Source organism: Physella acuta, unplaced genomic scaffold (assembly GCF_028476545.2).
Source record: "Physella acuta isolate Inbredline_101_S28 unplaced genomic scaffold, ASM2847654v3 ptg001574l, whole genome shotgun sequence".
NCBI classification, from domain to species: domain Eukaryota; kingdom Metazoa; phylum Mollusca; class Gastropoda; family Physidae; genus Physella; species Physella acuta.
In genome coordinates this window covers 214,880-228,788 of record NW_026733088.1, presented here as the reverse complement: position 1 = coordinate 228,788, position 13,909 = coordinate 214,880, and the positions used below count along the sequence as shown (strand labels likewise).

The following is a 13,909-nucleotide window of genomic DNA, read 5'->3' as shown; positions in this document are numbered from 1 at the left end:
ATCATCTTAGCTAGGAACACACTCTCATCTTAGCTAGGAACACTATCATCTTAGCTAGGAACACTATCATCTTAGCTAGGAACACACTATCATCTTAGCTAGGAACACTATCATCTTAGCTAGGAACACACTATCATCTTAGCTAGGAACACACTATCATCTTAGCTAGGAACACTATCATCTTAGCTAGGAACACTCTATCATCTTAGCTAGGAACACACTATCATCTTAGCTAGAAACACTCTATCATCTTAGCTAGGAACACACTATCATCTTAGCTAGGAACACTCTATCATCTTAGCTAGGAACACTATCAACTTAGCTAGGAACACTATCATCTTAGCTAGGAACACTATCATCTTAGCTAGGAACACTATCATCTTAGCTAGGAACACACTATCATCTTAGCTAGGAGCACTCTATCATCTTAGCTAGGAACACTATCATCTTAGCTAGGAACACTATCATCTTAGCTAGGAACACACTATCATCTTAGCTAGGAACACACTATCATCTTAGCTAGGAACACACTATCATCTTAGCTAGGAGCACACTATCATCTTAGCTAGGAACACTCATCTTAGCTAGGAACACTATCATCTTAGCTAGGAACACACTATCATCTTAGCTAGGAACACTATCATCTTAGCTAGGAACACACTATCATCTTAGCTAGGAACACACTATCATCTTAGCTAGGAACACTCTATCATCTTAGCTAGGAACACACTATCATCTTAGCTAGGAACACACTATCATCTTAGCTAGGAACACACTATCATCTTAGCTAGGAACACTATCATCTTAGCTAGGAACACTATCATCTTAGCTAGGAACACTATCATCTTAGCTAGGAACACTCATCTTAGCTAGGAACACTATCATCTTAGCTAGGAACACACTATCATCTTAATCTTAGCTAGGAACACACTATCATCTTAGCTAGGAACACTATCATCTTAGCTAGGAACACTATCATCTTAGCTAGGAACACTATCATCTTAGCTAGGAACACTATCATTTTAGCTAGGAACACACTATCATCTTAGCTAGGAACACTCTATCATCTTAGCTAGGAACACTCTATCATCTTAGCTAGGAACACTCTATCATCTTAGCTAGGAACACTATCATCTTAGCTAGGAACACTCTATCATCTTAGCTAGGAACACTATCATCTTAGCTAGGAACACTCTATCATCTTAGCTAGGAACACACTATCATCTTAGCTAGGAACACTATCATCTTAGCTAGGAACACTCTATCATCTTAGCTAGGAACACACTATCATCTTAGCTAGGAATTCTCATATCAATCAGGAAAAATATATTGTGTATCATTTAGCCTACTCTTATACACTTACTGATGACCAATGCACATATACAGATGACCAATGCACACATACAGATGACCAATGCACATATACAGATGACCAATGCACATATACAGATGACCAATGCACATATACAGATGACAAATGCACATATACAGATGACCAATGCACACATACAGATGACCAATGCACATATACAGATGACCAATGCACATATACAGATGACCAATGCACACATACAGATGACCAATGCACATACAGATGACCAATGCACATATACAGATGACCAATGCACATATACAGATGACTAATGCACACATACAGATGACCAATGCACATATACAGATGACCAATGCACACATACAGATGACCTATGCACATATACAGATGACCAATGCACACATACAGATGACCAATGCACATATACAGATGACCAATGCACACATACAGATGACCAATGCACATATACAGATGACCAATGCACACATACAGATGACCAATACACATATACAGATGACCAATGCACACATACAGATGACCAATGCACATATACAGATGACCAATGCACATATACAGATGACCAATGCACACATACAGATGACCAATGCACATACAGATGACCAATGCACATATACAGATGACCAATGCACATATACAGATGACCAATGCACACATACAGATGACCAATGCACATATATAGATGACCAATGCACATATACAGATGACCAATGCACACATACAGATGACCAATGCACATATACAGATGACCAATGCACATATACAGATGACCAATGCACATATACAGATGACCAATGCACACATACAGATGACCAATGCACATATACAGATGACCAATGCACACATACAGATGACCAATGCACATATACAGATGACCAATGCACACATACAGATGACCAATGCACACATACAGATGACCAATGCACATATACAGATGACCAATGCACATATACAGATGACCAATGCACACATACAGATGACCAATGCACATATACAGATGACCAATGCACATATACAGATGACCAATGCACATATACAGATGACCAATACACATATACAGATGACCAATGCACACATACAGATGACCAATGCACACATACAGATGACCAATGCACACATACAGATGACCAATGCACATATACAGATGACCAATGCACATTTACAGATAAATTCTTTGTAAAAACAGGTAAGCAACCTAGAGCAGAAGCAAGGCTTCACTTACCTGACAGAGGTCCAGAAAAAAGCTATACCTGCTCTCCTAAACAAAAAAGATGCTTTAATTAGATCTCAAACTGGCTCGGGTAAACCAACTTTTAACACAATCTCTTTTAAGTAAAACATTGTAACCTATATCTTTCAGGTAAAATACTGTAACCTATATATTTCAGGTAAAACATTGGCCTATGCAATTCCAATAGTACAGTCACTGCAAGCTAGAAAGCTGAGAATTCAAAGAGATGATGGACCCTATGCCTTGGTCATAGTGCCCACCAGAGAGGTAAGCTTTAGTCATCTTAGAGAGGTAAGCTTTAGTCATCTTAGAGAGGTAAGCTTTAGTCATCTTAGAGAGGTAAGCTTTAGTCATCTTAGAGAGGTAAGCTTTAGTCATCTTAGAGAGGTGAGCTTTAGTCATCTTAGAGAGGTAAGCTTTAGTCATCTTAGAGAGGTGAGCTTTAGTCATCTTAGAGAGGTAAGCTTTAGTCATCTTAGAGAGGTGAGCTTTAGTCATCTTAGAGAGGTAAGCTTTAGTCATCTTAGAGAGGTAAGCTTTAGTCATCTTAGAGAGGTAAGCTTTAGTCATCTTAGAGAGGTAAGCTTTAGTCATCTTAGAGAGGTAAGCTTTAGTCATCTTAGAGAGGTAAGCTTTAGTCATCTTAGAGAGGTAAGCTTTAGTCATCTTAGAGAGGTGAGCTTTAGTCATCTTAGAGAGGTAAGCTTTAGTCATCTTACAGAGGTAAGCTTTAGTCATCTTAGAGAGGTAAGCTTTAGTCATCTTAGAGAGGTAAGCTTTAGTCATCTTAGAGAGGTAAGCTTTAGTCATCTTAGAAAGGTAAGCTTTAGTCATCTTAGAGAGGTAAGCTTTAGTCATCTTAGAAAAATGCTTTGGTGTTTCTACAGTTCTATCCTAATATATAAAAGCTCATGTGCGCACTTCTGTCTCTGTGTCCGCAAAATATTTACAAAGGCTATGAGATCAGTACCTTCAGTGATATATGGAGAACTTGATACAGACTTTTGTTGAAAATAATATGTTCGGTGTTTTAAATGTATAAACTAAATTATATTTAAAGAAGGAAAATTTAAATAAAGGCATATTGGAATGTGGAAACACATTTTTAATTATGCAACAGGAAGAGTGTTTATGGTTGTGGCAAGAACGCTTAAACAATGACGTCACATGCCACATGATTAAACTATGGAAAGTACACATCACTAATGGTGTCATCTTTCAATTTTAGACTTTGAAGAAATTAAACATTTCATTTAAGTTTGTTTTAGATCTATAAATCTATTGATACAATTTTCTTGGCCAAAACTAATAGAAATTACCTTAAAAAAACATAAATATCATTGAACAGCCGGGTTTTTAACAGAATCATTTCAGTCTCTTAATCAGTGTGTGAATTAAATATGGTGTAGTGTTGACTAATAATTTTTTAATAGGTATTGGTAGCCTATGTTATTTTAAATGTGTTTAATTTTTAGCTATTTGGTTATTTCTTTGCTTTGTCACTGATATCGTTCAACATGTAGTAAAGTACATTGTGTTTTGACCAATGACTTGACTTACTTAGTCCTCTTTGCTCCTTATGGAGCATAGGGCCTCCACCATTTCCTTCCATTTCTTCCTATCCTCTGCTATTAGTTTTGACATCTCCCAAGACATCCCTGTTGGCTTCAGTTCTTCAAGAAGACTCCGCCTCCAGGTCTGTCTTGGGCGCCCTCTCTTTCGCTTTCCCTGGGGGGTTTTGACCAATAACTTTTATAAAATATTATGAAATATATTTCTCAAACAAGTATAAAATTTTAAATATAGGTCTATAAATCAAGGGTACCTATGAAGAACTGGAACAGTTTTATTTAAATCTATAGATCAATACATAATAAAAACATAATAAAAATAAATCAGTTAACAAGAAGAATAGCATTATATATATGTAAAGAGAAGAGAGCTAAAATTCACAGTGTAACGGGTACAGCTAGTATTTAATAAAAGATTTAACATATTTTCATAACAAATTTCTATCATTTTTTCTCCATGTGGATTCCTGCCTCAACAGCTAGCTTTACAAAGTTACGAAACTTTTCTCAAGCTTTTAAAGGTAAGCAAAAGTCTAGTTTTTTAATAGTACTTCAAATTTCATGAACATGCTACACTTTGTATTAATCAATTTACATATTTATTTTTCTAGACATTTATTTGGATTGTTCCTGGATGTTTAATGGGCGGAGAAAAACGTAAAGCTGAAAAATCTAGGTAAATACTGACAATTTGACAGCTGCTTTCACTGTTCGAGGGGGGGGGGGGAGGATAATCGCTACTGATAGTGTTTTAAAGCAAAGTATTTTCAGTAGCAGCGTTGGTAGTGTCGAATTCACTAATTGTAAATTACTGAAAAGTAGAAAATAAAACAAGTAAATAGTTGCATATGCTACGTTGCGGGTTTAAGGGTTGTGTAGGTATTATATTTTAGATTGCATCCACATTCTATTTTAAGTTGCGTACACATTTTATTTTAGTTTGCATACACATTCTATTTTAGGTTGCGTAAAGGTGTAAACATTCTAGTTGCAACTCCAGGCAGGTTGATAGATCACATCAAGACAACACAAGTCCTACGGCTGGCTAGGATACAATGGTTGGTTATTGATGAGGCTGACAGGTCAGTTCAACTTTCTGACATACATCTCTCCTGCCTGACACTTGACACTGAATGTCATGTCTATTATGTGATGTCATCTGTAACACTATGATGTTATCTGTAACACACCTGTCATCTGTAACACTATGATGACATCTGTAACACACTGGATGTCATATGTAACACACCTGATGTCATCTGTAATGCACTTGATGTCATATGTAACACACCTGATGTCATCTGTAATGCACTTGATGTCATCTGTAACACACTTGATGTCATCTGTAACATTTGATGTCATCTGTAATGTACTTGATGTCATCTGTATCATTTGATGTCATCTGTAATGTACTTGATGTCATCTGTAATGTACTTGATGTCATCTGTAATGTACTTGATGTCATCTGTTGCACACTTGTTGTCATCTGTTACACTATGATGTCATCTGAAACAAATTAATGTCATCTGTAACACACCTGATGTCATCTGTTATGCACTTGATGTCATATGTAACACACTTGATGTCATATGTAACACACTTGATGTCATCTGTAACACATTTGATGTCATCTGTAACGCACTTGATGTCATGAAAATCTGATACTGGTTCCTCTTGTTCCAGGATGCTAGAACTGGGTTATGAGAAAGACATGGCCCAAATTTTAAATGCTCTGCGAGCCCAATGTACAGATCCCCCACAAACAGTTTTGTTGTCAGCCACACTCTCTCAAGGTAATCAGGGCTACAAGTATGTATAGAAGCTAACCACTCTCTCAAGGTAATCAGGGCTACAAGTATGTATAGAAGCTAACCACTCTCTCAAGGTAATCAGGGCTACAAGTATGTATAGAAGCTAACCACTCTCTCAAGGTAATCAGGGCTACAAGTATGTATAGAAGCTAACCACTCTCTCAAGGTAATCAGGGCTACAAGTATGTATAGAAGCTAACCACTCTCTCAAGGTAATCAGGGCTACAAGTATGTATAGAAGCTAACCACTCTCTCAAGGTAATCAGGGCTACAAGTATGTATAGAAGCTAACCACTCTCTCAAGGTAATCAGGGCTACAAGTATGTCTAGAAGCTAACCACTCTCTCAAGGTAATCAGGGCTACAAGTATGTCTAGAAGCTAACCACTCTCTCAAGGTAATCAGGGCTACAAGTATGTCTAGAAGCTAACCACTCTCTCAAGGTAATCAGGGCTACAAGTATGTCTAGAAGCTAACCACTCTCTCAAGGTAATCAGGGCTACAAGTATGTATAGAAGCTAACCACTCTCTCAAGGTAATCAGGGCTACAAGTATGTATAGAAGCTAACCACTCTCTCAAGGTAATCAGGGCTACAAGTATGTATAGAAGCTAACCACTCTCTCAAGGTAATCAGGGCTACAAGTATGTATAGAAGCTAACCACTCTCTCAAGGTAATCAGGGCTACAAGTATGTATAGAAGCTAACCACTCTCTCAAGGTAATCAGGGCTACAAGTATGTATAGAAGCTAACCACTCTCTCAAGGTAATCAGGGCTACAAGTATGTATAGAAGCTAACCACTCTCTCAAGGTAATCAGGGCTACAAGTATGTATAGAAGCTAACCACTCTATCAAGGTAATCAGGGCTACAAGTATGTATAGAAACTAACCACTCTCTCAAGGTAATCAGGGCTACAAGTATGTATAGAAGCTAACCACTCTCTCAAGGTAATCAGGGCTACAAGTATGTATAGAAGCTAACCACTCTCTCAAGGTAATCAGGGCTACAAGTATGTATAGAAGCTAACCACTCTCTCAAGGTAATCAGGGCTACAAGTATGTCTAGAAGCTAACCACTCTCTCAAGGTAATCAGGGCTACAAGTATGTATAGAAGCTAACCACTCTCTCAAGGTAATCAGGGCTACAAGTATGTATAGAAGCTAACCACTCTCTCAAGGTAATCAGGGCTACAAGTATGTATAGAAGCTAACCACTCTCTCAAGGTAATCAGGGCTACAAGTATGTATAGAAGCTAACCACTCTCTCAAGGTAATCAGGGCTACAAGTATGTATAGAAGCTAACCACTCTCTCAAGGTAATCAGGGCTACAAGTATGTATAGAAGCTAACCACTCTCTCAAGGTAATCAGGGCTACAAGTATGTCTAGAAGCTAACCACTCTCTCAAGGTAATCAGGGCTACAAGTATGTCTAGAAGCTAACCACTCTCTCAAGGTAATCAGGGCTACAAGTATGTATAGAAGCTAACCACTCTCTCAAGGTAATCAGGGCTACAAGTATGTATAGAAGCTAACCACTCTCTCAAGGTAATCAGGGCTACAAGTATGTATAGAAGCTAACCACTCTCTCAAGGTAATCAGGGCTACAAGTATGTATAGAAGCTAACCACTCTCTCAAGGTAATCAGGGCTACAAGTATGTATAGAAGCTAACCACTCTCTCAAGGTAATCAGGGCTACAAGTATGTCTAGAAGCTAACCACTCTCTCAAGGTAATCAGGGCTACAAGTATGTATAGAAGCTAACCACTCTCTCAAGGTAATCAGGGCTACAAGTATGTATAGAAGCTAACCACTCTCTCAAGGTAATCAGGGCTACAAGTATGTATAGAAGCTAACCACTCTCTCAAGGTAATCAGGGCTACAAGTATGTATAGAAGCTAACCACTCTCTCAAGGTAATCAGGGCTACAAGTATGTATAGAAGCTAACCACTCTCTCAAGGTAATCAGGGCTACAAGTATGTATAGAAGCTAACCACTCTCTCAAGGTAATCAGGGCTACAAGTATGTATAGAAGCTAACCACTCTCTCAAGGTAATCAGGGCTACAAGTATGTCTAGAAGCTAACCACTCTCTCAAGGTAATCAGGGCTACAAGTATGTATAGAAGCTAACCACTCTCTCAAGGTAATCAGGGCTACAAGTATGTATAGAAGCTAACCACTCTCTCAAGGTAATCAGGGCTACAAGTATGTCTAGAAGCTAACCACTCTCTCAAGGTAATCAGGGCTACAAGTATGTATAGAAGCTAACCACTCTCTCAAGGTAATCAGGGCTACAAGTATGTATAGAAGCTAACCACTCTCTCAAGGTAATCAGGGCTACAAGTATGTATAGAAACTAACCACTCTCTCAAGGTAATCAGGGCTACAAGTATGTCTAGAAGCTAACCACTCTCTCAAGGTAATCAGGGCTACAAGTATGTATAGAAGCTAACCACTCTCTCAAGGTAATCAGGGCTACAAGTATGTCTAGAAGCTAACCACTCTCTCAAGGTAATCAGGGCTACAAGTATGTATAGAAGCTAACCACTCTCTCAAGGTAATCAGGGCTACAAGTATGTATAGAAGCTAACCACTCTCTCAAGGTAATCAGGGCTACAAGTATGTATAGAAGCTAACCACTCTCTCAAGGTAATCAGGGCTACAAGTATGTATAGAAGCTAACCACTCTCTCAAGGTAATCAGGGCTACAAGTATGTATAGAAGCTAACCACTCTCTCAAGGTAATGGTCTCAAGGCTACAGCCATCTCAATAGTTTAAAGTGACCACACTAATTCCACTACCCATGACTAATTCCACTACCCATGACTAATTCCACTACCCATGACTAATTCCACTACCCATGACTAATTCCACTAATCATGACTAATTCCACTACCCATGACTAATTCCACTACCCATGACTAATTTGCATACAGGATTGAATAACTTGACATTTAGCAAACTATCAGAGTGCCAGACATTTAGCAAACTATCAGAGTGCCAGACATTTAGCAAACTATCAGAGTGCCAGACAGCAAACTATCAGAGTGCCAGACAGCAAACTATCAGAGTGCCAGACAGCAAACTATCAGAGTGCCAGACATTTAGCAAACTATCAGAGTGCCAGACATTTAGCAAACTATCAGAGTGCCAGACAGCAAACTATCAGAGTGCCAGACAGCAAACTATCAGAGTGCCAGACATTTAGCAAACTATCAGAGTGCCAGACAGCAAACTATCAGAGTGCCAGACAGCAAACTATCAGAGTGCCAGACATTTAGCAAACTATCAGAGTGCCAGACATTTAGCAAACTATCAGAGTGCCAGACAGCAAACTATCAGAGTGCCAGACATTTAGCAAACTATCAGAGTGCCAGACATTTAGCAAACTATCAGAGTGCCAGACATTTAGCAAACTATCAGAGTGCCAGACAGCAAACTATCAGAGTGCCAGACAGCAAACTATCAGAGTGCCAGACATTTAGCAAACTATCAGAGTGCCAGACATTTAGCAAACTATCAGAGTGCCAGACATTTAGCAAACTATCAGAGTGCCAGACATTTAGCAAACTATCAGAGTGCCAGACATTTAGCAAACTATCAGAGTGCCAGACATTTAGCAAACTATCAGAGTGCCAGATATTTAGCAAACTATCAGAGTGCCAGTGCTGCCCACTGGTGGTGGTACTGGTGTGACTATTCCTTCCAAATGTTTTCTTTGTTGCAAGTAGCTACAGAACAGGGAAAAGTTCTTGATGCAGTCACATCCCTTCAAATAGTTGAACGGGTCAGATTTCAACCATTTCAGTTTGATTTCTGAGAATATTAAAGGCGCCTATGGCACCATAGCTATTTCCTTACCAAATATGAATTTTGTGTTGTATCTGCAAGTGGTTGATCTAATTTAAGCACTTTAAAAATGTACAGTTTATAGAAGGCTGTGGTCACTCTAGGTCAGTTTCTTGGTCACTTTAAGCTCGAGTTTTGAGATGGCTATGGTTTGAAAATTTTGGCAAGAACATCTGAAACTTTCCTGCAAATACCTAATCTAACAGTGTGACAGACATCCCCCACATTGCTCTCATAGAAATCCATGTATCAATCTCATCTAATTGGTGTGGGGAACAGTGTGACACATCCCCCTCTCATAGAAATCCATGTATCAATCTCATCTAATTGGTGTGGGGAACAGTGCGACAGACATCCCCCACTCATAGAAATCCATGTATCAATCTCCTGCAGGTGTGGAGAGACTATCTAGCATCAGTCTAACTGAGCCTGAACATATTGACATGAATCAGCAAGTAGCCAGACACAGCTCACACCACAACCCTGGGGCTGACCCTGGGGCTAACCCTGGGGCTGACCAAGACTTTGCTGTACCCAGCCAACTCCAGCAATTATTTATCCTAACGCCCTGTAAGCTACGCTTGGTTACGCTGGCTGCTTTTTTACTTTGGAAATGCAGGGTAAGTCTGATGTTGTAGGTGAGTTGTTGATGTTGTAGGTGAGTTGTTGATGTTTTAGGTTGATGTTTTAGGTGAGTTGTTGATGTTGTAGGTGAGTTGTTGATGTTTTAGGTGAGTTGTTGATGTTGTAGGTGAGTTGTTGATGTTGTAGGTGAGTTGTTGATGTTGTAGGTGAGTTGTTGATGTTGTAGGTGAGTTGTTGATGTTGTAGGTGAGTTGTTGATGTTGTAGGTGAGTTGATGATGCTGTAGGTCTGATTAAAAATGTTTATTCAAATTATTTTTCTAATTACACCACTTGACTGTAACCCCTCCCCATGTGGCAACTTGACTGTAACCCCTCCCCATGTGGCAACTTGACTGTAACCCCTCCCCATGTGGCAACTTGACTGTAACCCCTCCCCATGTGGCAACTTGACTGTAACCCCTCCCCATGTGGCAACTTGACTGTAACCCCTCCCCATGGGGCAACTTGACTGTAACCCCTCCCCATGTGGCAACTTGACTGTAACCCCTCCCCATGTGGCAACTTGACTGTAACCCCTCCCCATGCGGCAACTTGACTGTAACCCCTCCCCATGTGGCAACTTGACTGTAACCCCTCCCCATGTGGCAACTTGACTGTAACCCCTCCCCATGTGGCAACTTGACTGTAACCCCTCCCCATGCGGCAACTTGACTGTAACCCCTCCCCATGTGGCAACTTGACTGTAACCCCTCCCCATGTGGCAACTGTATGTTCTGTTTTTTCTTCCAGTACTCTAACCCAGCCAGCAAAATGATTGTTTTTTTATCAACACAAGACTCAGTACAGTTCCACACCAAATTATTTCACAAACTTCTTGTCCGCCCCAAAAATACAATTGACACCTCAACCACACCTGAGCTGGCAGATGGTATTCAGCAAAATATAAATTTCTATCAGCTTTATGGAGATATGCCTCAGAGGGTTAGTAGATATAATGAACGCTCTAGCTGTCTGGCTGTGTAGTGGGTGCTCTAGCTGTCTGGCTGTGTAGTGAGTGCTGTCTGGCCGTGTAGTGGGTGCTCTAGCTGTCTGGTTGTGTAGTGGGTGCTGTATGGCTGTGTAGTGTGGCTCTAGCTGTATGGCTGTGTAGTGAGTGCTGTCTGGCTGTGTAGTGGGTGCTGTCTGGCTGTGTAGTAGGTGCTGTCTGGCTGTGTAGTGTGTGCTGTCTGGCTGTGTAGTAGGTGCTGTCTGGCTGTGTAGTGGGTGCTGTCTGGCTGTGTAGTGAGTGCTGTCTGGCTGTGTAGTGGGTGCTCTAGCTGTCTGGCTGTGTAGTGGGTGCTGTCTGGCTGTGTAGTGAGTGCTGTATGGCTGTGTAGTGGGTGCTCTAGCTGTATGGCTGTGTAGTGGGTGCTGTCTGGCTGTGTAGTGAGTGCTCTAGCTGTCTGGTTGTGTAGTGGGTGCTGTATGGCTGTGTAGTGAGTGCTGTCTGGCTGTGTAGTGGGTGTTCTAGCTGTCTGGCTGTGTAGTGAGTGCTCTAGCTGTCTGGCTGTGTAGTGGGTGCTGTATGGCTGTGTAGTGGGTGCTCTAGCTGTCTGGTTGTGTAGTGGGTGCTGTATGGCTGTGTAGTGGGTGCTGTCTGGCTGTGTAGTGAGTGCTGTATGGCTGTGTAGTGGGTGCTCTAGCTGTATGGCTGTGTAGTGGGTGCTGTCTGGCTGTGTAGTGAGTGCTCTAGCTGTCTGGTTGTGTAGTGGGTGCTGTCTGGCTGTGTAGTGGGTGCTGTCTGGCTGTGTAGTGGGTGCTGTCTGGCTGTGTAGTGGGTGCTGTCTGGCTGTGTAGTGGGTGCTGTATGGCTGTGTAGTGTGTGCTGTCTGGCTGTGTAGTGGGTGCTGTCTGGCTGTGTAGTGAGTGCTGTCTGGCTGTGTAGTGGGTGTTCTAGCTGTCTGGCTGTGTAGTGGGTGCTGTCTGGCTGTGTAGTGGGTGCTGTCTGGCTGTGTACTGGGTGCTGTCTGGCTGTGTAGTGAGTGCTGTATGGCTGTGTAGTGGGTGCTGTCTGGCTGTGTAGTGGGTGCTGTCTGGCTGTGTAGTGTGTGCTGTCTGGCTGTGTAGTGTGTGCTGTCTGGCTGTGTAGTGGGTGCTGTCTGGCTGTGTAGTGGGTGCTGTCTGGCTGTGTAGTGGGTGCTGTCTGGCTGTGTAGTGTGTGCTGTCTGGCTGTGTAGTGTGTGCTGTCTGGCTGTGTAGTGGGTGCTGTCTGGCTGTGTAGTGGGTGCTGTCTGGCTGTGTAGTGGGTGCTGTCTGGCTGTGTAGTGGGTGCTGTATGGCTGTGTAGTGTGTGCTGTCTGGCTGTGTAGTGAGTGCTGTCTGGCTGTGTAGTGGGTGTTCTAGCTGTCTGGCTGTGTAGTGGGTGCTGTCTGGCTGTGTAGTGGGTGCTGTCTGGCTGTGTACTGGGTGCTGTCTGGCTGTGTAGTGAGTGCTGTATGGCTGTGTAGTGAGTGCTGTCTGGCTGTGTAGTGGGTGCTGTCTGGCTGTGTAGTGTGTGCTGTCTGGCTGTGTAGTGTGTGCTGTCTGGCTGTGTAGTGGGTGCTGTCTGGCTGTGTAGTGGGTGCTGTCTGGCTGTGTAGTGGGTGCTGTCTGGCTGTGTAGTGTGTGCTGTCTGGCTGTGTAGTGTGTGCTGTCTGGCTGTGTAGTGGGTGCTGTCTGGCTGTGTAGTGGGTGCTGTCTGGCTGTGTAGTGGGTGCTGTCTGGCTGTGTAGTGGGTGCTGTATGGCTGTGTAGTGTGTGCTGTCTGGCTGTGTAGTGGGTGCTGTCTGGCTGTGTAGTGGGTGTTCTAGCTGTCTGGCTGTGTAGTGTGTGCTGTCTGGCTGTGTAGTGGGTGTTCTAGCTGTCTGGCTGTGTAGTGGGTGCTGTCTGGCTGTGTAGTGGGTGCTGTCTGGCTGTGTACTGGGTGCTGTCTGGCTGTGTAGTGAGTGCTGTATGGCTGTGTAGTGGGTGCTGTCTGGCTGTGTAGTGGGTGCTGTCTGGCTGTGTAGTGTGTGCTGTCTGGCTGTGTAGTGGGTGTTCTAGCTGTCTGGCTGTGTAGTGGGTGCTGTCTGGCTGTGTAGTGGGTGCTGTCTGGCTGTGTAGTGAGTGCTGTCTGGCTGTGTAGTGAGTGCTGTCTGGCTGTGTAGTGGGTGCTGTCTGGCTGTGTAGTGAGTGCTGTCTGGCTGTGTAGTGAGTGCTGTATGGCTGTGTAGTGGGTGCTGTCTGGCTGTGTAGTGGGTGCTGTCTGGCTGTGTAGTGTGTGCTGTCTGGCTGTGTAGTGGGTGTTCTAGCTGTCTGGCTGTGTAGTGGGTGCTGTCTGGCTGTGTAGTGGGTGCTGTCTGGCTGTGTAGTGAGTACTGTCTGGCTGTGTAGTGGGTGTTCTAGCTGTCTGGTTGTGTAGTGGGTGCTGTATGGCTGTGTAGTGGGTGCTGTATGGCTGTGTAGTGGGTGTTCTAGCTGTCTGGTTGTGTAGTGAGTGCTGTCTGGCTG

At 42.5% G+C, this 13,909-nt stretch overlaps 1 protein-coding gene across 1 annotated transcript in view; it reads left to right on the top strand.

Moving 5' to 3' along the window:
- LOC131928942 (putative ATP-dependent RNA helicase DDX31) overlaps positions 1-13,909 on the top strand; it is a 57,078-nt gene that overhangs the window by 22,090 nt on the left and 21,079 nt on the right. Inside the window, exons 4-11 of the mRNA XM_059285116.1 lie at positions 2,538-2,652; positions 2,740-2,849; positions 4,633-4,674; positions 4,765-4,829; positions 5,116-5,235; positions 5,837-5,946; positions 10,209-10,435; positions 11,192-11,383. Coding sequence (XP_059141099.1) covers positions 2,538-2,652; positions 2,740-2,849; positions 4,633-4,674; positions 4,765-4,829; positions 5,116-5,235; positions 5,837-5,946; positions 10,209-10,435; positions 11,192-11,383 — 981 coding nt within the window. The remainder of the gene's footprint in view (positions 1-2,537; positions 2,653-2,739; positions 2,850-4,632; positions 4,675-4,764; positions 4,830-5,115; positions 5,236-5,836; positions 5,947-10,208; positions 10,436-11,191; positions 11,384-13,909) is intronic.